This window comes from Anolis sagrei, chromosome 2, assembly GCF_037176765.1.
Source record: "Anolis sagrei isolate rAnoSag1 chromosome 2, rAnoSag1.mat, whole genome shotgun sequence".
Classification (NCBI taxonomy): Eukaryota; Metazoa; Chordata; class Lepidosauria; order Squamata; family Dactyloidae; genus Anolis; species Anolis sagrei.
Window position 1 is genome coordinate 116845831 of NC_090022.1, and position 25348 is coordinate 116871178.

The 25348-nt window shown below is 40.9% G+C and overlaps 2 protein-coding genes across 4 annotated transcripts in view; one reads left to right on the top strand and one right to left on the bottom strand.

Annotated features, from left to right (window-relative positions):
* Positions 1 to 25348, top strand: part of OTOP2 (otopetrin 2) — a 71009-nt gene that overhangs the window by 33485 nt on the left and 12176 nt on the right. The window contains exon 2 of one of the 2 annotated variants that reach the window (XM_060764721.2): positions 25081 to 25275. The gene's annotated coding sequence lies outside the window, so the exon portion shown is untranslated. Of the gene's footprint in view, positions 1 to 23611; positions 25276 to 25348 lie in introns of those variants that run through there. The other variant, XM_067463782.1, reaches the window with a different exon arrangement.
* Positions 603 to 20561, bottom strand: USH1G (USH1 protein network component sans). Of its 2 annotated transcripts, XM_060764716.2 has the most exons (3): positions 20234 to 20561; positions 4534 to 5775; positions 603 to 3899 (listed from the first exon to the last, which is right to left on the bottom strand). In XM_060764716.2, exons 1-3 carry the CDS (start codon positions 20395 to 20397, stop codon positions 3896 to 3898), a joined length of 1410 nt encoding a protein of 469 aa, XP_060620699.2. In that variant the 5' UTR covers positions 20398 to 20561; the 3' UTR covers positions 603 to 3895. The 2 variants fall into 2 exon arrangements, with proteins under 2 accessions (XP_060620699.2, XP_060620700.2); XM_060764717.2 differs by lacking the exon at positions 603 to 3899 and having other exon boundaries at positions 4530 to 5775.

The window sequence follows — 25348 nt, forward strand, 5'->3', positions numbered from 1 at the left end:
TTCTATTTAAAGCAACACAGCCGAGAACTGCATATTTAGAGCTGATTTGGGTAAACTGCAGAGGTGATACAGATATTTGATCCAGATCAAGATCTTGTCAATAGCTTGTTTATTTTAACTTTGATTGTAATGTGGGTTGTATGCTATATGTGTTAAATGTGTTTGTTAAATGTTTGGATATGGCTGATGGACTAAACAATAATTAATACACATACACATACACACGCACGCACGCACACACACACAATGTAAAGTTGGCCTTTTACATCTGAATTTTATGGATTTGATTGACATGCTCCCTTTAGGATTATTAGGTTCACCATTGGAAGTTTACCATATAGTCAACAATCTTTGGAGGCTTTTAAAGAGAGGCTGGATGGCCATCTGTCGGGATGCTCTGAGTGCAATTTTCCTGCTTCTTGGCAGGGGGATGGCCCATATGGTCTCTTCCAACTCTATGATTCTATGAAAGATGTAAAGATTTCTAGCTAGACTGCCTCTATAGGAATTCCTGTGTTTTCCAATGTAATTATATTGTCAACTTCCAGTGGCTGCCCATAGTTGTGTTGAAGGACCAAGGGATCCTAGAATGAGGTTCTCTCAAGTTTAAAAATGTGGGTTTTCTTTAAAAAATGAATTTTTAAAAAGTGTGCCCCTAACCCGGGTGGATGTGGAGGGCTGACTCTACTGGCTCTCCCATATATATGCTAATATTTTAGAAGTCAACAATTCAGCACCGTAGTCAACTTTTCCTTCCAAATTATAACCATGCCTTAAAGACTGTAAAGAAATACAAACTGCGACAGATTTCATTAAAAATGTTGTTAGGCAGTGAAAGAATACAAATATCTTAATAAAGGCGCAGTTAAAATACAGTTCTGGTACATAGACATCCATACATTAATGCATTGTATACATACCAAGCATTTACAAAGGGTAGGGATTTTAGAGGCATGTACATTTAATAAACTGATGGCCCAGCTCTGTGGACATTTACTCAGAAATAACTTTCATTGCATCCAATAGGACTTATTCCCAATTTCATTCACATATGTTTGCAATCTGAACGATACATGAAATAGCCTGGTGCAAAGAGAAATGCAGGGGGAACAGTTTTTCACTATCATCATAAATCATAGCACATTTAATCCAGACAAAGTCCAATGAAGAAAAGCAGCTTGAGAACTGCATTTAAGGTTGGATTGTTATTTCATGGCTAATATAAATAAAAAGCTTGGCTTTGCCATAGTTCAGACTTGCCTGCCATTGTCCCTAGGATAAAGGCCATGATCCGAACATCTTTCTCTCCACTGCTGCCAAATAATAATTCTGCCCCAACTTCTCAATATGGCAAATGGGGTCTCTGTTGCTCACAAATATATCCCCATATTTTCCCAGTGGATGTTTCTTCACTTGTCCAATTGGTATGGCTTTACTTCTCAGTTTATATTTATTTAAACTCTTGCCACAATAAATCTGTAAAACTCATGAGAAAGTGTCAAATAAATAAAACCATGGAACTTGTGAAAAACAGCCTTGTTCCAATTTGAGTAACTGAGGGAAACAAGGCAATATACCAATTCCACCACATAAGCATAAAGAGTAGCCATGACAGATAAAGATGGATTAACCCAAATACCCACTTCCATATATAAGGGTTTTTTTTTATCTTGTTGGATGTTATGTCTGCCAATCTTTAAAGCCATGCAATCAAAACTCTTCAAACAAGCTTTGAATTGTGCCTAACACTGATGCCAGCTTTTTTCAATGTCGTTGATGTTGTGGATTAATGCAACTTTCAGCTTTGCTTTGAATTATAATGTAACAACAATTTACAAATATTGATGTGCTGGGTACCACGTTCTCACTCTTGGTGCTATTATCCACAGTGCTGTGAAATGTTGGTTGAAAGGTAAACACTAATGAAGTTCCTGTGGGAGGGAAGAATGTTTATGTGCAGTGCTACATAGTTGATGCTCCTATCACTTTTGAAAAGAGAAGGGAATTCGGGCTGCCTAATATGGGCTATAGAAGGCCATAATTCTGGTCTGCCAGAAACTCCACCCTGACCTCTTTCCTGGAGGGACAAGAGCTCATTAAAGATAGGAGATCATAGCCAGAAGTGTGCTGGCTGTGTAAGAAGCTTTCAGCATGTGTTATCTGTCAGAATGGCAGATGCAATCTGTGTAAATACTACTTGCCATGGCAAACTACTGCAGCAAAGGAAAAGAAAAGCTGGATTTACGAGTATGGCACCGCAGACTGCAGGGTATAAGGATTCTGTCCTTTGTTACATCTGGTCACCTGATTTGCACAAGTGTCCTAGTATGCCCTAGTGAAGGTATCATTCACACAGAAGTGTGGTTGCACTTTGGGATGACAATGTAAGCACAAGACAGGAGAGGGAAACAAACATCACCAATGTTTATCACTTTCTTCTCTACCAATGTCTTGCTTTTCTTTACCCTATGATTTTAACCCACCCACCCCCAGTGAGAATTTTTGTACTTGGATGGGAATTTTTGTATATTGGCAAGCTCCCTGCAGAGCTTTCATCAAGGCTCTAACAATGCATAGAGATGTATTTGCTATGACTTTCTCAAACAGGTGAACCGCATGATAGAGGACATAGAGTGAACAACTGTAAATTGAAAGGAAGGCCCAGTAAGAAAGATTACAGTCAGATCCTTCTCTTTTCTTCCCATTGCTGTGTTAATTGAGTGCAAACAACTTTTGCACATCAATTTCAGTTTGTAACAACTGAAATCAGCAGAGGTGGAGAAAGAAAGAGAACCAGCGGCATTTTATAAGCAGCTGAAAAAGTAGGACAGCAGAGGATTAATCAATGCTATTCCTGCCCAACAGGGATAGGTGGAGGGCATGCTAGACCCACTGAAATCAACTGCTTTGGATATGTCAACACTCAGGTAAATCCCAATGTTTTATGAGCCAACTCCACTTGGGACTGGCAGTTGGATTTAGGCCAATGTTGTTATTGTGGATATGTGATGTAAAGGTTCCACAATGGAACTATGTGCTATCCTCTTTCCCTGATATCCTACATTTTTCACTCTGCCCACAGTGCAATGACTTTGTAGTGGCCCGTGGAGACTGTGGGGTGTCTGAAAAGCATCTCACTAGACCCCGAAATACAAAATGGCAAATATATCCTCTAGGACTTTCCAGGAATCTTTCCAGTCTGCATGTGGCTATAGGGACATAGCCAGATGTGTCTGAAACATCCCCTGCACTACACCATATGACCAAAGAAGTGAGCTGTATTAATTGGATGTATATGTCTGCCTAAGTTATTAACATAATGCCAGCTTTAGTGGGGGAGACGGTGGGGGAGGGGGGAGAGGTGGGACTGCAAGTTTTCTTTGACAAACCATTTCCTTACAGGGATCATATTATAGAAGCACTAATTTTGTGATCAATGCTTATAGTCATGCAATTACAAAATATTTCCCAAAGCCATTTAGGAAAATGATATCATAATACATGCCAATTACTCTTTCCCATAAGTTATTCTCCTTGTCACCTACTTATGTCTCATAGAATGGAGATCACTGTGCCACATGGGAAAAATAACATCTTTCTACCCTGCAGAAAAGCTGGGGCATTTCAGTCTTGAGTTTGCAGGATTGCTGCTCAAACAAGTAATTTAAATGAGTTTACTACTTTAGATTGGAACTGGGGGTGCAATGCTTAAAAATCTCTTTAGCACCAGGCTGCTATCTGGCAAACTTTTGCAGGCAGAAATAAGAGGATGAGTTGAGAGCTTGTTAGAGCTGGGCCTTGTGTTGTGGCGCTCTGTTTTCCACTGTTAGGATCTCTGGTAGATGTTTTCTGGCAATTTAGAACTGTTTTGTTGTTCCTTGGTCCTTAAAAGCAGCTATCTGAAAAGGAGAAAATAAATTGTTAACATAACACATTAGATAGTTCTTACATGGCAGGGTTGGAAATCATGCTCCCTGACAGATGTTATTGAATTACAAGTTATAGCAGTCCTTGCCCTCATAGACAATAGTGCAGAATGCCAGGAATCTTAGTCCAGCATTCTCTAGAAGATTACACAATTACCACCACCCAACCTTGTTGTAACAGCTACAGAGTAACTGACGATAACAAAACTATACAGTAAAAAATGTTTTCTGTATAAGAAAGTAAGACTGCAGTCCTTTTAAATCTTGCATCAGATTTCAGAAAAGCTTTTCAAAGATTTCTATGAAGTTACAGTCAATATGCCATATTTTGTTCACTGTGGCACAAAACATGTTTTTTAAAAGCTTCACAAGTGAATTTTGGAATCATCACCTACGCCTGTCGCCAATGAAGAGCAACAAGATGCAGAATATTCTCACCCTCCAGCCCTCCCGTTTTATGTTACAATTTCATTACTAGGGCACTCCTGTTTTGTAAAATATGCAATGTGATGTACACACAAGTAGTACCCTTGCAGGTTATGCTCATCGTGTGCTGAAGAAGACCCTTGTGCATCCATGAGAATGAAGTTAGGGCTCAATTGCTTACAGCTCAGTGTCTTCTATGACATCGGGATTCTCCAAAGTCTGTTTCCTCCTCTGGACAGCATCTAGAATCTTTTTCCTGGGTCCCAGAGGGATGTTGATGCTCTTCAGATCATTGTCTGAACATAACATGAGTGCTTCCAAATCAATCTTTTCTTTCTTAAGGATAGAAATGAATTCAAACATGTGCAAAGAGGCAAGGAAGGTCTCTAGAGGGCTGGTTTCAGGTTCGATATCATCATCTAGGCCCAGTTCCATCTCATCCCATGGCAGCTCCTCCATGTTCCTCTCCTGCAGGCTGTTGGCACTGCCGATGCTATCGTTGAGACTTGGCGAGCGCTGCAGGCGGCTGTGAAGTTTAACGCCCAACCTATCCATATTATTTTCTCCTAGCATGCCGGGATCATCCTGTCCAATCCCAAACAGTCCACTGCTGACATAGTTCCTCCTGAAAACCATGGTGCCTAGGCCAGGGCGATTGAATAAAGAGTCATGACCAGAATCGGTGCTGACCTCAGAATGGGCTGAGTCCATGTGCAAACCTGGGTCACTTATGGCACGGGAGACAGTGTCCTCATCAGTCAGAAACATGTCCCTAATGTTTCGCCGAGACCACTCCTTTGGACTGGCATAGGTGCCTTGTTTCACAAACATGACATCATTGCCTAGCTGCAAGCCAGACAAGGAGCGCACACTTTTCCTCCCATCCTCATAGATTTTGAATGTCCCATCTACCTGCTTCTTCTTCTCCAGCTTTTTCTGGATTTTGGTCTTGCCCTTGGCTGTGCCGTGTACAGTGGCCTGAGAATATGGCAACGATGTCATCATAGACATGTGCTGGAATCGCCTGCTCAAAGTGCTGCTGGAGTAACTGGAGAAGCTCATGGTGTCTGAATGGTCAGACATCTCCTTTTTGTACCTTTTCTCCATCCTCTCATGGTGCTTCTTCTGCAGCTTTACACAGTCCTTAATGCGCTTCTCTGCATCCTTGAAGGCCTTGTCCTTCAACTTGCCCACCAACTTGGGGTTGAGGCTGCTCTGCTTGGCAGCAATGGAATCCAAGTAACGCACACATTCCATGTGGCCTTTCATGGCTGCCATGTCCAGTGGCGTGTGGTAGTCATTGTCCAGACACCAGATATTGGCCCCAAAAGACACCAGGAAGGAAAGGCAATTCAAATGCCCATTGGCTGCTGCCAGATGAAGAGGCGTGTTCCCCCAGATGTCACATTTGTCTGGATCACCCCTAAAACAATATGGGAATTAAAGTTAGCACTTTAGGCATTCTTTGGAACTCAAGAAAAAGCATCAACAACTGTTTTTATTCCATTTACTTCACTTTATCTGTGCATCTGATATTAATTCTCAAATATATCTGAAAAATACCTTAGCAAATGAAATTGGAACCATTAACCTTCCAATGCAATGCCTCATGTACTTCCCTGCACATGTCTAAGTACAGAGCATCTAATTATCTTCTGCCCTGTTAATTTTTCTGTTTGTGTGAAGCCGCTATTGCCCTTGGTTGCAACACCTTCCATTCACCACCCAGTAATCAGAAAGGAGAGCATCTGACCCTTCAAACACATGGCCACCCAGTGCCCTCATTGCCAGGAATGGATTTGTTATCATTTAACGATAGCTATTCCAGGATTGCTTTTTCCATAATAAGCATCGCAATGATAAAGTAATTAAGGAAAGCCTTGTTGATGAGGAAGAAAAAGATAAGACCATTGCCAATGCAGCAATGTGTCTCGTGTAAACAAAAGCCTGGCGAGACTGACCGGTGACATCACTTTCACAATGCTTGTTCAACTAGCACAGGATCTGGACCTGAGGTTACTGCTCAATGGAGGTGCAGGGCCAATTTGTTTCTACAGAGTGCTCTAAAGATGATGAGTATGTGAGCTAAAAAGGTTCACAGAAGCACACCTGTGGCTGGCATAACACTTCAGATAAACTATGATGCAGTAGCCACTATAAAACTGAAATTGTAAACATACAATCAAGGAATGCTTACAAATGTGTTAGGAGTGGGGTGGGCAACTGTGAGAGGCCAAGGGGCCTTATTAGTCCTCTAGGAGACCTGCACTCCCCCCTGCAAAAAAATGCAATAATATCTTTCTTCCTAATGCCCATTTTACCCATGACTTTAAGATTTAGGATATGCCTTTTTTCCAGAAAGTGATTGGAAATCACTTCAAGCATATTCAAGATGGTCTGGCAGCTTGGGCTAAAGGAAACTGCTGCAGCCTCTCTTGGCTTGTGTATTCTTCTGCATCATTAACTTGCCTTTCTGAACTACATTGTGATGTTGCTCATTCCCATGTGTCCCGGTTTTTACCTGTGAAATGTTGGAGGGTACATATTAGATGAATTGAATGAAATCTTCCTTCTAAGATTCAGTGGGGATATTGCATGGATAATAGCATTTCTACCTCACCCTCCCAAATCCCATCAGTTTTAGTTCCAGAACCTGAGGTTATGCATGTCATCCAAACTGAAGAGGTGGTAAAAATAAAACCTTTCTGTAGTCAGAATCTCAAAAACAAGGCAGTTACTAGGCAAACTGGTAGCTAGTCTCCCACTCTTAGAAAAGTATTGAATAAGCAGAAGAATGATTTCAGAGTATTTGACTGGAAGCCCTGATGCCTTATAAATCTGACAAAGAAATTTGGCAGGGAGTTGAGATGACAGGAAGCAGACAAATGGAGCAGACTCTCTCTTGCTTTGCGGCCCCAGTGAATTGCCTCATCCAAGGCCTGGCAACAGGTTCAATCTGACTCCTTGGCCAGCCCGCCCTCTCCCCCTCACCTTGATATTGGCCTATCCGTAGTGGGGAATTCAGGGGAAATATAAATATTTGATGAATTGCAAGAAAGGAATAAATTATTGACGAGAGTTGGTTAAAGAGCCAGAGAAACTCTAAATGCCAGAGCGAGGCTGGCTGCTAGTGGAGAGTGTGTGAGGTTTTGTTTATGTTTGTGCTGAATGAGCACATGGGCAATGGTTCTGGGTGTATGGACGTGTGCAAGTTGAAGAGAGGACTCAAACCATACTCTTCCTCCCCTCTCACTATCTGCCACTGTTATTAGCCCCCAGTGGCATGCTGGGTTAAACCCTTGTGCTGGCAGGACTGCTGACCGAAAGGTCAACAGTTCAAATCTGGGGAGTAGGGTGAGTTCCCATCTGTCAGCTCCAACTTCTCATGTGGGGACATGAGAGAAGCCTTTCACAAGATGATAAAACATCTGGCTGTCTCCTGGGCAAAGTCCTTGCAGACAGCCAATTCTCTCACACCAGAAGCGACGCAGTTTCTCAAGTTGCTCCTGACATGAAAAAACACCTGTTATTATTGAAAGTCATAAGCTGGTTTGCATCACATGTATCCCAAAGCATTCTTATTGCATCAAACACAATTTGCTGCCTGAGCGAAATGAACAAAACAGCACAATGTCAAACGTGATATCCCTTCAGGCTAAATTTATGTGGTTCGCATCACACAGTACATCTAATGCAATGGAAACACTCTCTAAAGGGTTGGCAAGGCATTCATCTTCTATATAAATAAAAAATGTAATGTTCATTTGTGGGATTAACATAACTCAAAAACCACTGGGCGAATTGACACCAAATTTGGACACAATACATTTATTGGGCCAACAAATGATCATCACTCATAAAAACACTGAAAAACACAGCAGAAGAGACTTAAAAAGCCAAAAACAAAATACATTACAATGCATGCGCAAAACCACATATAGACAAAATATATACACAAATATACATATATATACACACACAAAAAACACATATACACAGACTGTGCCACAGCAACGCGTGGCAGGGGACGGCTAGTAGGGCAATAAAATAGATTAGTCCACTTCATATTTAACTTTCTTCCAGAATTTGAAAATCTTACTTCAACTCAAACCAACAATTCAGAGAATTGCATAAAGTAGTTTTTTTTAAAAAAAAAAAATAGCCAAGTAATTTATCCAGTCATCATGACTATCTATTAGGCTAGGTATTTCTGAGAGGTATCATCCCAAAAAGGAACCAGACAAGGTAAAAAGTGAAATACTGTATAAATAAATCTCACTAACTTACATATTTCCCCCTCATCAATTCACTGAGCTAAACTCTGTGTAGGAATCAGTGTATACATTGTCACCTATGAATCACAGATAACCTGTCTACATGTCACTCCCATATTGATTTCTTGACCTCTCTGCTCAAACATGTAAACATTCAGAGGAGCCATAGGGTCACATGGCACAACATGAATACAAGTTTAAAAAATATCTGTGCCACATGCTTAGACGATGGCAAACATAATTTGACTGAGTGTTTGAGTGTTTGTTTTGATTTGTTTGTTTAATACTACAGTAAGATCCTGCACCAAAAACAAAAAGAATTCAGGTGAAGTAATCCGTTATAGGAGGAAACAAGCAACACCTGAAACTACTAAATGGCACATTTTCAGGAGTGAAAAGAAGCAGCTTGTCTAATGCTCCCAAATCACTAGATCATTCTTCTGCTCTCTCAAAATGTCAGCTGTTTTAATGCCCCAGTGTCTTTCTACTAGTGCTTTTTCTTCAACTTACTTCAAGTGTTGCAAACTGAGTCAAAATTGGGAAAATTGTTTGTATGGCATTAAGGACTCCATCACATTGATGAGTGCCAATTCACCATCCTCTGTGACAAATTGGTGATGTAGCAGGGCAATCCAGGTGTCCCGCACTCCGCCAGGTCGGCAGCAATGCTTCCCAATTACACGTGGAGAAGCACTGCCACGCAGCTTCTTTAGTAGTCCCATCATTCGAAATGGAACACAGGGAGACTCCCATGTTGGTAACAGAGTGTCCTACCACGCAACTTCGTTGAGCAACTTAGCCCTGCCAGAAGTGAGGCTACATTGTGTGATGGGCAATGTGGAGCTCCATCACACAACTGGGGTGGCAACATCCTAAGATCCTAAAAATTTGTCATATGATGAGCACGTGGGGCAGCAGTGGGGACCAGAGATGAAACAGAAGCTTGCCTCCCTAGTTGGCTCAAGCAAAAACAAGCTGTTGCAGCCTTTCCGATATTACCTGTTCTCCTTCTAATCATCATCATCATCATCATCATCAATACAACAATCAGCATATAGTGATCTTGTTTGCTGTGTACTAATCTTGTTGTGTTTCTATTAATTATTAATAATATTAATTATTAATATTAATTAATTATTAATTATTAATTATTAATATTTATTATTATTATTATTATTATTATTATTATTATTATTATTGCAAAAGGCCACCTTACTTGGATCTGCACGCATCATTCAAAAATACATCACACAGTCCTAGACACTTGGGAGGTGTTTGACTTGTGATTTTGTGATACAAAATCCAGCATATATATCTCATTTGCTGTGGCATACTGTGTTTTTGTGTCAGTAAAATAATAATAATATTTTGACCACATGTTGCTTGTCTCCATGTGTTGACAGAACAGTTATAGAAGACAGATGATAAATACAACCATATAAATCATGTCATGCAGTTGATTCTTTTGTCACTACAAAAAACCCTTTGTGGTGAGGGGAACTTTCAATGTCTTTTCTTCTATGAGGCCCCTTCCTTACCTGGACCCTGAAGAAGGGAGGTCCAGTAGGCCTACACTGCCTGCTTTGTGGCACACTCCCATAGATTATCAACTCTAGCATTATGTCTAAAACACACCTAAGCACAATGGCAACTCTGACACTGACAAGGACACAGAATTTCTGTAACCCACCTGATTACTTCCTTTCATAGTGGGCTAAGATGATATTAGTGGTTATCATCATCAACAGCATCATCATTACGTTATGCCACATATTCCAGCAGCATCAGGACTCTGGGCCATATGAATAACAAGGAAACCAAAGCAAGAGTGGGAAGCCACAGTGAGGGAAGAGAAAAACTGAGATTTCTCAGGAAGGAATCTCCCTTTCTCTTGACTGATACCGGATCCTCTTTTTTAGGGGAGATCTGATCAACCCAGCCAATGACAGCCATCAATTAAATCCAATTAATATATTACAAAACAAACTGGAGTGGGAGCCTGCCAGTGCTGGGGAACAATAGGGAAAGTCCCTTTGCAGGACAGAGCAGGATCAAGTAGGTTTCCCAAGGAAGTGCATGAGAAGGATAGGTTACAGCAAGTTATAGGCAATGTGAATACATGCTGCAGTAACACATAATAACAACATTAATAGGCTATAATTCTTGCACCATGGTTTTACATATTGTGCCACTTCCTAAGTTCATAGCACTTTGTCATGCTGAGTCAAAAGCATTAAGGTTTCTAATTATTATTTTGTTTTTTAAAAACCTTACAGATGTAACTTCTGAGTCACAACATTATTTTGTCACTCTGATTCTCATCCCTTCTGTTTGTTACCAAAGATAATGACATAACAGGTATAAAGCCACACCAATTTTCATACATGGTATTTGAATTATTTTGCGTATTTAGAACTAACATCATTTTTTCTAACCAGGCTCTCATATCTTAGCAATATGTTTCAGTTAGAAATGTAATGGGTGTAAATTTGTCCAGCCTCATTATGTGGTTGTGAAAAGTGGTCGTGGCATCCGTTCAATTGTTGTCTTTTCATTACTCCTTTTGAAAGGGGACATTGCCATTAGAAGCATCAGTGGTTGGATACAGAAGAACTTGGGTGATTTCAGCATAAGGGTACATTGGCAAGCTCACATTTTTGTTAGGCATACTTGAAATGATGTTTGAGATTGTTTAAATTTGCTCACTTTAGGTTTTGTAAATTAGATATTGTTTTGATGGGTTTTTTAATCTGAAAGCCACAGTGAAAGCCTATTTACTATGAACACCGGATGTGAATGTAGAAATGACTGTCAAATTAGACCTTATAATTACTTTAATGAGAATTGGCCACAGCTATATTGTGAGGTAGGTATGAACAGAAACAAAGGCAGGTAGAATCAGACTAAAGGTCTGTCAGGTCCAGGGTCCCTTTCACACTGCACAATTAAAGCACTTTGATTTCATGTTAATTGCTATGACAACATCCTTTAGTTTGGTCCAAACATTTAAAAAATCCCTGGCTGAGAAGACAAAAAGCCCTCCCCAAATGTCATATTCTAGTTTCCCATGAGATGTTGCCATGGCAGTTGAAGTGGATTCATGGCTCTATAACTGTAGTATTTGCTTTCCATAGTAGCCTGTCCAATGTGGCTGGCACTGGAACGCCCCCATCTTCTTCAGGATTGGGAAGCGTACTGCCTCTGATACTGGAGATAATGTAGATCCAACAGGACAATTAGTCGCGTCTGAAAGCCTTATCTGCCATGAAATTGCCTAACCTCCTTTTAAAGTCATCATTGCTGGCAACCATCCACTATATCTTGTGATAGTGAATTCCATAGTTTTGTGGGGCATTGGACACAGAAGTGCTTCCTGTCATCTGCCCTGCAACTTCCAGAATTCTCTTTTGGTGGATGAGTCTAGATTTTGGTTTTTATAAAGGTAACCATTAGGTCTAGGTAACAACGGAAAAATTTGTTTCTAATATTGTTTCGTTTTTAGGGTGCCTCAGCGTTTTGTATTTAAAAATATATCCGAAATTTTCCATAAAAAAAAGTTTGGTATTTACGAAATTTCGTTAATATTTACAAAACGTTTTGTAAAGATAGCGCCCGCGGTTGCGCATGCGCAAAGCATAAAGCATCAACGGAAATTTTTTTCAATATTTTTTTAATTTAATTATTAAATTTTTTTAATAATAAAAAAAATATTTGGCAGAAAATGCTTGCCAAAAAGAGCCACAGGGCAAACAGACTGAGCCTCCCCGCTGCTCCCAGCTCCGTCCCACCCTCCTGAGTCCTGCGGGCTCTCTCTCTCTCTCTTTCTCTCTCCACCAAGAGGAGGGAAAGGAGAAGAAAGAAAAGAGGAAGGGAAAGGAGGGAAGGCAGGCACTCACTCTGGCGGGCCCTCAAGCGCTGCCGCCGAGTCGGGCCCGGCTCCTCCAAAGCACACCCACCGCAAAGGTGAGGAAGGAGGGACGGGGCCGCCTTCCCGCTGAGGGTCGCTCGCCCTCTCACTCGCATGCTCAGCCGGCGCCTTCCCCGCCCTCTCCTTCTCCTCCTCCTCCTCCTCCTCTTTCAGGCTCTGACTGGCTAAGGAGAGGAGAGAGAGGAGAGCCAGCCTAATAATCCTCAGCAGGAGGCACTGCGGGCCCAATCAGGAGAACCCATAGGGCAATCAGCTCCGTGGGTTCTTCTGATTGGCTCCCGGAGCTCCCAGCAAGCATCTAGCCATCTTACGTATTTCCGAAATGGACGGAAATACAAAAATATTTGGCGCATGCTGTTTCGATTTTGAAAATACACTTCCGGGTTTGGAAAAAAGTTTGATATCGTTTCGTATATGGGAAATTAACGGGGGGAAAACGATATACAAAATTAACGAACTAAACCGCCCAGCCCTAGTAACCATACTAGGCTGAGAAAACGCATGATGTGATCTCAATTCAGATATTAAGCAAAGTTGGTCCTAGTCAACATTTGAATTTGAGGTCACCAGGCATGGAATATACTAAGCGCTTCTTGGCAGGGCCAAGAAATAATATTTCCTGAAACCCTGAAAGAGCCACAGCTACCAGTCAGAGCTGAAAATACTAGACAGAGGTTCTGATTCTGCATAAAGAATGTTACTATGACAAAAGGAGGAAAAAGTCACACAAGTAACTTTCTTCATAGAATGAATCATTGTATATAATCTGATTATTAAAAGTATGATGAAACTGTAATCAAGACAGTAGCCTATTTTTACAAGCTCCCAGTACTCATAATATTATCAGCTCTTACAATCAGACATTTTGGAGTAATATAGAAATAGGAAAAATAGGCCAAGATAACATGTGCCACCAAAAAGCTGAGTAAGAGAGGAAAGGAATAGATTAGTGTATTGTCGAAGGCTTTCACTGGGTTGTTGTAGGTTTTTCCTCAGAGGATGCTTGCCACAGATGCAGGTGAAACGTCAGGAGAGAATGCTTCTAGAACATGGCCATACAGCCTGAAAAACCTACAACAACCCAGGAATAGATTAGTGTTTGGGAACCTTTGTTTCTTCACCTGAATAATTTGCTTCCTTTATAAACATTGCTGGGTAAAAGGAGAATAAGTCTGAGTAGTATTGTAAGATCATCAGCCTGTAAACCAAATAGTACCATCCTTTCACTCCTTTGCATGTTTACAGTCCTCCTCAGTGTAAGGGACCTGCAATAATTCACTGTATTATCTGGTAAACTATCCATGCTGTTATTGAAGTCAATGACACAGGCTTGAAGAATTTCCGCAAGGAGGAACTACTGCCATTTGTTATCAGGTCTAAAGATGCTACTATTGCCTAGTGCTATCAAACACAGAAATGATTAAAGGCCTGGTGGTTGGTGAGAACGAGGGAGAAGGCCTTCTTGATGGTGGACCCCTGGCTTTGCAATGCCCTCCCCAGGGAGAGTAGGCAGACTCCCCACTGTCCTCCTTCAGTAGGGATCTGAAGACTTGAATGTTTAAACAAGCCTTTGAGAATGTCTAGTCTCAATGGTCCGCGATCAATGACACAGAACTGCACTTTCATCCCATGCCCTGTTTCTTAGCTACAATTTGCACTATCCCATTCCCTTGTCTTGTTTAGAGTTTAGCCATGTCTTATGGTAGTTGTCACCATAGGTCATTGGGTGTTATTCTGAATTTTAAATTGATGTTTTTATATGCTATAGATTTTACTTTATTGTAATGTACTGTGTATTTTATGCTTTGTCTTAGGCATTTTGTGCCATATGTAAGCTGCCCTGAGTGCCTTCGGAGAGATGGAGGCGGGTACAGGAATAAAGTTATTAAAAGTTATTACTCCTGTACAGTAAATCTTCTGTAACTTTGCCTACAGGGTTAAGATAGATAGATTGAATTAAATCAATTATCAAAACTTCTATATTAATATATGTATTTAAATATATTCACCCTCAGTGCTTTAGGATATACACATATACATACATGCCTTGCAGTCTGAAGCAGGGAAAGAGGAATCTGTGGGTATATATGGGCCAGGGAGTGGAGGGACAGCAAAGAGAAGTTATGCTTTCACAGCATACAAACAAAATAAATGTGGAAGAGCTGTAAGCCCATAGAAAATTAGATTGGAGAAAGATAGGTGTGGATAAAAATTGAAGATTGCGTTTTTGGTCCATCAATTAAATCCAATTAATATATTACAAAACAAACTGGACATTAGACAGCCAGTTTCTCAGGCTGTCTAATGTGGCAGACTATTGCTAGGAACTGGTAACATATTTGTGCCCATTAGATATAGTGGTTTCTTGTTTTCCTAGTAACTCACCATGGACTGACAGCTGATAGCATGTAGACCAGCACCAGTCCAGTTTGAGTAGCTCTGATTTAATTCACAACCAAGTTATGCTGTTTTGGATTAAGAGAATTTCCATTTCCTAATCCAAAGATTTTTTCAGAAGTCAAACAGTACAAGCAGGAAAAAACACTGATAAAGATGGTCCAAAACAGGACACTGAACCACTGCCAGAAGGTGACTTCTTCTTCATTGCATCTCCACACTGCCTGCCCCCCATCTCAGACACCCCCATGGGAGAGATTGTCAAAAGCATACACTGAAGGTGATTGTCTCTGAGGCTGTGGCACCAAGAGCCAGTTTGTGTCCCTCTTCCCAGCCATCCCGTTAATTGCATTCTTTCCCCTTATTAGAGTACCGCCAGAGGTATGAAAGAGGCCTTTTGTATGTCTAATGAACAGAGCAGATTCACCATCAAATCCTTCTGTCTTCCAACAATCCTGACTTCATCCATCGCCTGTGCTGGATGAATGACAAATACAGTGTTTATGCTGAAGCTTGCACACGTATAGACACACATCCTGAGTCAATGACAGTAATATCACTTCTTTATTTTCCTCCAGGCAAGCTCAAAAAATAAACTTGGACAGTGGCCATTCACCTTATCTGTGGCTTGAGGCATACATTCAAAACCGCCATATCCAAGATAGTGACAGATAATCAACTTCTTAGGAGGTGCAACTTTTCTTGCAACATCTTTGTAACTTTTCACAAGGCTGTACCTCCAACAAAACAAGGCTCAGCCATTAAAATGTAATGCAAAAGAATGACTTGCAAGTGATAACAGCTTCTGTCCAGAAAAAGACCAAATGACTTCTTCAAATCATTTTCAACATCTAAAGTGGCAGCTTATATAGAGCCAAAATATATAAGAACATCAAAAAGGAGAGTGGTTTTTCATGGTATCTGTATATGCTAATTCATATCTACAGATGTGCATCTAGATGTAATTACTCTAGTTCAATAGAAATACCATGCTTGAATGTCTTCCTATGCATTGGCCAACTCCCAAACGGTTAGCTGCAAACCTATCTCCTCCTTGATTTCATAGCCCCTGCTCGATAACCCCTAAAAGTTCTCCCCATCACTCCATAGTCCCAAATAAAATCTTCTGAGTAAAAAAGAAAAGAAAAATCACACTTCAAGGAACATGATTCTCATTTAAAATGAGCTGCCCTCAATGTTGTCCTTTGCCTTGTTTTGCTCAAAAATCGGGCTCTACAAAAAAAAAACTTCTGGCTTCAAAGCATGGTCCAAAGCATGGATTCAAGGGTCCTAGAACTGACCCTTGAACCCTCCCAAAGTGCCCACCCATGATACAGAAGTACAAGGTACCTGTGACAGGCAAGCCCCTGCACCTGCTCTACTACCCAAGTATCACACGGGAAGCTTCAAAACACCTCCTCCTCCTCCTTGTGATATTTTATTTTTGAACTGCACATGAATTGGAATAGCTTCTGATAATGAATTCAAAAGGCTGTCTGTCCTTCTCTAAATGTACATCCTATCTGCAAAAGAGTTAAAGCCTTTGCTGATCCCCCCTCCCCTGAAATCAGCAATTTTGTTGTTGTTGTTCATTCATTCAGTTGTCTCTGACTCTTCGTGACCTCATGGACCAGCCCACGCCAGAGCTCCCTGTCGGCCGTCATCACCCCTAGCTCCTTCAAGGTCAGTCCAGTCACTTCAAGGATGCCATCCATCCATCTTGCCCTTGGTCGGCCCCTCTTCCTTTTGCCTTCCACCTTCCCCAACATAATTGTCTTCTCCAGCCTTTGCTATCTCCTCATGACGTGGCCAAAGTACTTCAACTTTGTCTCTAGTATCCTTCCCTCCAGTGAACAGTCGGGCTTTATTTCCTGGAGGATGGACTGGTTGGATCTTCTCACAGTCCAAGGCACTCTCAGAACTTTCCTCCAACACCAAATCAGCAAAGCAGCTGTCAAACACAGTATGTGTCATTCTTATTAAGAAATTGTCCTTTCACACTGCACTGTTATAGTGCTATGATTCCACTTTGCCTTGGATGTATCATATGGATTCCTGGGGTTTGTAGTTTGGTGAAAGGACCCTCACCCAATTGTCAATCCCAGGACTCCATAGACGGAATCACAGCAGATAAAGTGGAATTATAGTGGTATAACTGTACATTGTGAAAGGGACCTAGAGCTGAAAGTGACATTGCAGATGGATAAAATGTGCCTGATGAATATTGAATAACAGTCATTTTTTTCTTCTTGGTGCAGCAAATTCTCTTCCCTCCCTCTGGTCAATTCTGTGCTGTTTTAATGAAGTATCAGGGCATATTACCTCTGTATGTGTGTATGAGAGAGAGACAGAGAGATAGAGAGTGGCTAGTGATGAAAATCCCTTTCAAAATATCCCCCCCTAACATTCAGCACCAAAAGGGCAGGCACATTTTTTAGTAACTATATCCTCCAGCTGACAGCCAGCACACATTTTTCTCAGTTCATTAAGTACTTACTGAGCTGCAAGGAAGATTCTCAACTGGAACCGTATATTCCAATTTGAATGTTATTACTATGGCATCTTTCTGCAGAAATTTGCTTTTACGCCATATTTCTACAGCAGAACCATTTGGACTTCTGAGTTTCCCCAGCGCTTCCAAGAGATGGAGAAGAAGTAGTAGTTGCTGAAGCCAACATTTCTGGTCCTTTGGCAAAGGTTTATAATCAAAGGGATGCTGCTACTAGATAGGACTTATACAGAAACAAAGAAAGGAATAGCTAGTACATTTTGCCTGCGTCGGTTGTGGCATGTTGAGAGAACTGTGACAACTATCTCAATCCTGTGCAGAGCTTAAAAGGTACTTTTTGGCATATCTCTCAGACCCAGCTACCCAGCTCCAACCAGTTCAAAAATGATGTTTTTCAAGCTCTGATCCAATGCTGTATGGTTACATTGAGAGTCCATTCCTCTGTGTTGATGAAGATTTGCTCAGAAGGATATGCGGCTGAGGACATCAAGTCAGAAATACAAAACAATTCAGTTTTGCACTGATGATAATATGAGAGTTGCCATCTTGGGGAAAGTAACAAGAAAAAGATGTGATTATAAAACTGTATGTGCCATTGATTGTGCCGATACCAAAAAGCTCCCATTTAAGGCCAGCCATTTCTTTACATGATTTGTTCTTTCCTTGTACGTTGGCTTCACTTGTGAAACTGGGAAAAGCCTGTCTTGGGCCAAAAGTTTCCCCTACATTCCTATACTGCTTGCTGTGCGCTTTAGAAATAAAGGGAGCTCCGGGATTTCATCAGAGGCCCCTTCTACACAACTGAATAAAATCCCACATTATCTGCTTTGAACTGGGATATATGGCAACGTGGTCTCAGATATTCAAGTACAAAGCAGATATTGTGGGTTATTCTGCCTTGATATTCTGGGTTATAATGCTATGTGGAAGGGCCCAGAGAAGTTTGGGCAAACCACAGGCTACACTTTGTAGACTAAGGAACCCTTCCACACAGCCCTATATCCCAGAATATCAAAGCAGAAAATTCCACATTCTCTGAATGTGGACTCAGATAACCCAGTTAAAGGCAGATATTGTGGGATTTTCTACCTTGATATTCTAGGATATATGGCTGTGTGGAAGGACCCTAAGTGGGTGGCCTCCAGCAATCCTGCATTTAACAACAACAACAACTTTATTTTTGTACCCTGCCTCCATCTCCCTGAAGGGACTTGGGCCGGCTTACATATGGCACAATGTGTCTAAAACAACACATAAAATAAACATAATAAAACCAAAAACACATAAAACAATAATTTTGATTAATTATTTTGATCTGTAAAATGGGAATAATTGTGTGTTTGCACGTGCATGTATGTGTGCATGCATGCCTTCAAGTAGCCTGTCAGATTCCCTATCTTAAAGCATTTCCGTGACAGTAGCTAAACGAAAATGTCCAGTTATTTGTTCATAGTAGAAGAAGATATGAATCATGAAGAAAGAAATTCCTCACAAATAGATCAGAGTCAATCTCAAAATATACTTCTGCAATAAACAACCAAGACACTTCCTATACTCATTCAATCACTCTCTCTTCATCTCCCTCTATTTCTCTCTGTGTATGTTGTAAAATTTGGCCTTTGGGGGACAGAGATTGAGTGCCCAAGGCCGCATAATCAGGGAAAGGAATGCAGTTATCTCATTACCTCTCCTCCCTCTCGTGTCTCCTCTTCTTCTATAATTTACAGCACCAGTGATTGTAACAGACAAAATAACAGTATACACTAAACTGCATTTTTAGTACACCAATTTGACAGGCCTGGTCTAGCCTTTTCAACGATGGATCTTACAAGCTACTTCATCACACTAGAGAACAAATCCACTTTAAGGGCCCTTCTCCACAGCCCTATATCTCAGAATATCAAGGCAGAAAAATCCCACATTTTCTGCTTTGAACTGGGATATATGGCAAGGTGGCCTCAGATAACCCAGTTCAGAGCAGATCTTGTAGGATTTTCTACCTTGATATTCTAGAATATAGAGCTGTGTGGAAGGGTCCTAAATCCAATTTCTGCCTCTTACAGAAGGAGGAGCCTAAACTCACTGACCTACAAACCCCAGAATTATATGGGAGGCAAAAACTGGATTTAAAGTGGATTCATTCTATTGTGATGAAGTCCAAGGAGAGAACACAAAGGATGCTGCACCACTTCGAAAATCAAAACTTATTCCCCCTGCCCCATACAAAGAAACAGTGGGAGAAAAGAAGTGTCCCTGTTGGAAGCAATTCATCTTTTAGAGTAGTTTCAATTTGCTGCAGATCTACATAAGAATAGAGGACTACCAACTATCTTAACCAAAGAAGATTGGAACTCAGGTTGCCAGACCTAAAAACGTTAACAGATTGATAGGAAGCATCTTTTCTGTCCCAGCTTATAACAACTGTTATATGTTTTGCCAATCATATCCAGGTGTCTCAAGATCACTCCCATACTGGACCATTAAAAGTCCTGTGAGTGAATAACACTGTTTTCTTGTTCACTGAATGAGACCTTCCCAAACTTTGCATCCAGGCAGAGCTTTCCTATTTTAACAGGACCTTTAAAACATGACAATCTTCTTCGTAAAGTTCAAAGTTACATAGAGCCATGCAGGAAGAAACCCAATGATTCCTCTCAAGTCACGAAATGGGTTCACCTGTCCCTTTCTATTTGTATGGGACTTGTCCATGAAATGGGGTTTCCACAGAATCCCAAAACAAAGCAAAACAAACCAGACAAAGCTCAGGACTTACCCCCTGCTAACTATCAACCGCAAGGCATCCAAGTTGCCATGATAGGCAGCCCATAGGGTTGGGGTCATGCCATCCTCGTCGGGGGAGTTGAGGTCCTTCTTGGTGGCCTCTTTTAGCAGATCAAGGTAGCCATCCCTGGCTGCTCGGTGGTAGTGGTCATTCATGATGAGGCAGCCTTATTCCCTAGCCATAGCATTGGGAAGGAAAGTGGGGACAGTCGTAAAAGAAGGGGCATTGAGTTGGATGAACGACTTCCAAAGAAGCAGCTGCCGGAAGAGGAAAGAGGGAGATGTGTTACTAGGACACCTGAGAGTCCCTGGCCAGTGAGGGAAGGAACTCCTCATATTGAATGCATGAGGTTATTTTCTGTGGCTTCCCCTGGGTCCTAAGGATTCCTCTCTTCACCCTGGTATTTGTTTACTTCTCCTCAGCAAACCCAAGTAAAATTAGTTGGGTTTTTTTTTTTTTTTTTGCCTGCACTTCCTAAAAGTGGACAATAGACCATATTATCTTTTCATGCTGTTAGAAGATGTCTAAAGCTAACTCGGGGTTTCTTTTAAGTATTTTTTTTCTTGTACTTGGTCTCCTTCAAATCTTGAACATCAGCATTTTGAAGATTTTTGACTTCCCAAATTTTCTTTTGAAACTCTGACCTTCATCCAGTATTTTTATATAGAGTTTCCACGTAAAGGCTGTCTCAGGCCCTTGAATTTCAGGGCAAAATCTGAGCTAAGGAATAAGATTTGCATTGCTCCTCAGTGAATATTGGACTACTGAGCACATGCGTGTGGACACTGAAATTTACAGACACAAGCACGTGGACAGCATTCTTTGCATAGGCATCATAAAATGTAGGCTCCCATGTGTACTGTCTCTGGGTACAAAATATTAGGTAGGAGCTTAATATTTAAAGAGCCGTTAATGTATATCTAATTTTCTGTGCTGGTCAATGACCAAAATAAATGATTTGATTTGATTTGATATATCTAATTTATGCGTGTGCTGTATTTGGAAATTTGTATTGTTTGGGGAACCCTCCAAGAATTTGATTCCCAGTGAATGCTTGATGAAAACAAAACATATTCCTGTAGATTGAATATGGAGGTAGAGGGGTCCGTTATCTAAGGGCACACACATTTTTTTAAAAATGGCATGCAAAATGGCTCTTTGGCCTGTTTCACATGTTACCTTTGGGACTGCTATGTGTTCCTGGCTTCACTGAATGCCACATTGTCAGGAGTATTTGTATTAGGCCTCTGATTTCAAACAACTACTTGCTGTCTTCACACTTTACACACACATATTCAAAAGTCTTCGGTTGATCCCTAAAACATGAATGTTTGGACTAATGTCTGAACTGGATCTCTAACAGTAGCAGAGCAGCTGACCAACAACTCCCTCTTTTCTGGTTTCTTGAAAATACCTGAGTCTCTGGCGCCACCTAGTGTTCAGACTCTGACACTCACATTTCTAGAAATATTTGCGCGAAGGGAATACTTGAAAATATTCCAAAAAACAAAGGAAAACTTGATTTTTGCAATTTTATATAAGGGACAGCATTTTCCTATGCTATTCTATACAGGCAATCCCCAAGTTACGAATAAGATAGGTTCTGTAGATTTGTTCTTCAGTTGAATTTGTATGTGAACAGAAACGTTTTTTAAGTGTAACTCCAGCCATATATACATAGGAGCCCCCAGTGGTGGGGTGGGTTAAACTGCCGAGCTGCTGAACTTGCTGATCGAAAGGTCACAGTTTCGAATCCTGGGAGCAGCATGAGCTCCCAGTGTTAGCCCCAGCTTTTGCCAACCCAGCAGTTCGAAAACATGCAAATGTGAGTAGATCAATGTGAGTACCTCCAGCAGGAAGGTAAAGGTGCTCCATGTAGTCATGGCATCCACATGACCTTGGAGGTGTCACTAGACAACTTCGGCTTTTTAGCTTAGAAATGGAGATGAACACCAACCCCCAGAGTCGGACTCTACTAGACTTAATGTCAGGGGAAAACCTTTACCTTTACTATATATAACAACACATACAAACACATAGACAAGCACACATACATACATACATAACATAGCATAGGGATAGAGAAATGTTAACACTCCTGTGGGGCTTGTTTTGCTTATCAGTGTCCCTGTTCAGAAGATTTCACCTCACTTTCTGTCTCTGTGAGAATTGGGTTTTGAAAAATTTGGCTTGTTGTGAAAACAAGGGTTGGTGAAAAAGCTGCAGCTGAAACTCCTTTTCCCCAATATAACTCTTTCAGTAGTGGATTTCCCTCTTGATGAGTAGATTTCTCACTTTCTGTTTCCTCAACCCGGTTCTTAACTATGAGTCATTTGTCAGTCAGATGTTTCTAACTCAGGGACCGCCTTTATAGTGGTTCTTAAGCATCCACTGATTTGGGTAGGGTGGTCATGGAATCAAACTCCATCAGATACCAAGGGTCCAGTGTATTTGCTTCCTATCCAAGTTAACCATAGTATTGTGGGAATGGGCCCCACTTCCGATAAGGATAAGTTTTCAGTTATTTCAGTGCTCACCCAGGTTTCTAGTTCCGTGGGAGGATTTCGCAGGAGACGTGTGATGTCTTTTGTGACATAAAATTGGTTTACATGTATACTAGAGATTGTACCTTCAGATTCCAGGTCTCCATCAGATTTCTAGAAACCATTGGAGCTCAGAATTTCTTATGGCAAGCCAACTCTGACATAGACATATTTTCTATTTGATGCACAGACCTCACTCTGTTATTCCTACTACACATATACAAATCACTCACTCCTCACTTTGTTTAATTGGAGAGAGCTAATATAAGGGTTTGCACATTGAAGACCCAGGTTTGATCCTAGGCGTATCATACTCTCTCAACCTTAAAGGAATGCAAAAGGAACCCCCTGAATAAATTTTGCCCAGAAAATACTGTGTTAGGGTTGCCATAAGTCAAAAATAGCTAGAGGTCATACAATAGTAAAGGAAATGAAACTTCTCCACCCATCACTTAAATTTCATGGACCTTTCACTGGAATGCTATTGACTACCAATCATCCTTGAGTTGGTTGCTTGATATTTTGCTGATAATATAATAAATCTATAATACAAAACTTTACTTTTTATCTCACCCTATCTCCCTGAGGGAAATCTTACAAATGACAAAGTTGGAAAGGCTTGAATAGTTGGAAAGGCTTCCTTGAAAACTGAGGACTTTAGGCATCATGACCACTATGAGAAATGGCAGCATTAAAAAAAGAAAACGAGAAAAGAAGAAATCAGACAAATAGAGGAACTTGATTTTTATCTCTGCTGTTTTAATGATCTATTTCCAGTGCTCTTTATGGGCACTTCCTTCCTAAGAGGAACACAATGTCCCTGTCAACCATGACATTTAAACTTCTTCAAAATTATAATCAACATTCCCTTGAAGGCAAAAAAAATGGAATTTGCCTTTTAAATTTGCCTCTGCAGCTGTGGCTTTGCAGGCTTGCTCCACAGTCAGTAGCTGGTGGAAATGATCTGCATTACAGTAAAAAAGCTTCAGTTGCTGAGATCAGCCTATCAAGCTAATGCTAAATGGACAGGAGCAAGATAGGCTAAAGTAGACCTGGACTACAAAAGCTTATGTTGCCACTTTAGTCTCTTCAGTGAGTTTACAAGGTGCTACAAAATGCTCTTGCATAGTGATATTCCAGACTGACACAGCAATGTCTTTGAATTCCTCCTCTCGCTCCACACATTTAACATTTTCCCATCTCCCAGAGGCAAACCCTTTGCAATTAAGTGCTTATGGATTAAACTGAAGTGTATTTCATTTCATTTCAAATATATCCTGCCTTTTCTTCAATGGTTCCTCCTATCATCAACCTCCATTTTCAAACTGGATCTCCCTACCTTAGCCTGGTACTCCAGCCATTATGTATCACTGCCTTTCCGTGGAGCAAAACTGTCTTTCCTTCACAATTTTGCATCAAAACCTGACTGCAACCCTTACATTGACCCCACAGGTCTTGCAGCTGATAGGATGGGTAGGTAGATGATCTTCCAGGTGGTATCATAAGGACAGGAACAACCCAAGACAGTTTTCAGTCTGAGTCAAAGGACAAAATGCTGTGTTTCTTCTCCTGCATATCCAAAAGTTGTCTGGACAGTCAGTTGAATTTTAATTCAGCACCAGTGATGGATTAGTGTCTTCAACTACATTTGAGGTAGCAGTTGTTGTGGTGGTTGTTATTGTTAATTGCCATCAAGTTGACTTCAACTCCATTCCACCTTGTTATCAACAGTGTTGTTCATGTCTTGCAAACTCAAGATCATGGCTTCTTTGATTGAGTCCAGTTTTAAGAAAAGTTTGGCATGATACCCAACACAATTCCATCTTCCAACAGAGAGAAATATCCATGGGAGAAATAGTCATGCTACCACCTCCCCATCTGCACAGAAGTTGTTTTCTCACTCTGTCTAATGGCAGAGCTGGATATACTAAAGGACAAAAATGTGGTACTTTTTATATGGGAAGAGGTGATAATGCTGTGAAGCATGCAGAAATCAGCTATTTTTTAGCAGCATCGAAACACATGGTTCAATGGTTAAAAGTACAGCCCTCAATTTCTTAAAGGTACACAGCACACCACAGGAAGGAAGGATACGGGTGAGTTTTCATTATCAGCCCAGGATCGATAGGTAGATGCTAAAGCAAGACCAAGTTGTGCTCCTTTTAATGAAAAGCCTGGGACCACTACTAAAATCTGCTTAAAGGGTATGTGATAAGAGCTCCCTGCCTTTTCCCCAAGAAGTGACCTTGAACCTACATCTCTCTCTTTCTCTCATGCTTTCTTCCCTAAAACCAGCTCATACACAAAATGGATTATGTGAGTCTTATTGAGACATTTATGAGGTCGGACTGTCGGCCCCATCAATGGTGTAAATCACAAAGGCATCCGGACAGATATAAATCCCTGGGAAATTGTGAGCTGGGAAAAGAGGCAGCCTGTGCAAAAGCAGTGGTGTGAAGAACAGAAAGCCAACTTGCAGGCAGAAAACAGGTGGGTGGAATGGCTTTTGCCTATGATGACTGTTTGTCTCTCTTTGCCTCTACTTCCAAAATGCTGAATATTG

Coding starts and splice junctions, on each gene's coding strand:
- USH1G (XM_060764716.2), bottom strand. CDS start 20,397: ATGAATGACCACTACCACCGAGCAGCCAGGGATGGCTACCTTGATCTG. Junction 5,776..20,233: donor CGGTTGATAGTTAGCAGGGG/GTAAGTCCTGAG, acceptor ATATTGTTTTAG/GGGTGATCCAGACAAATGTG.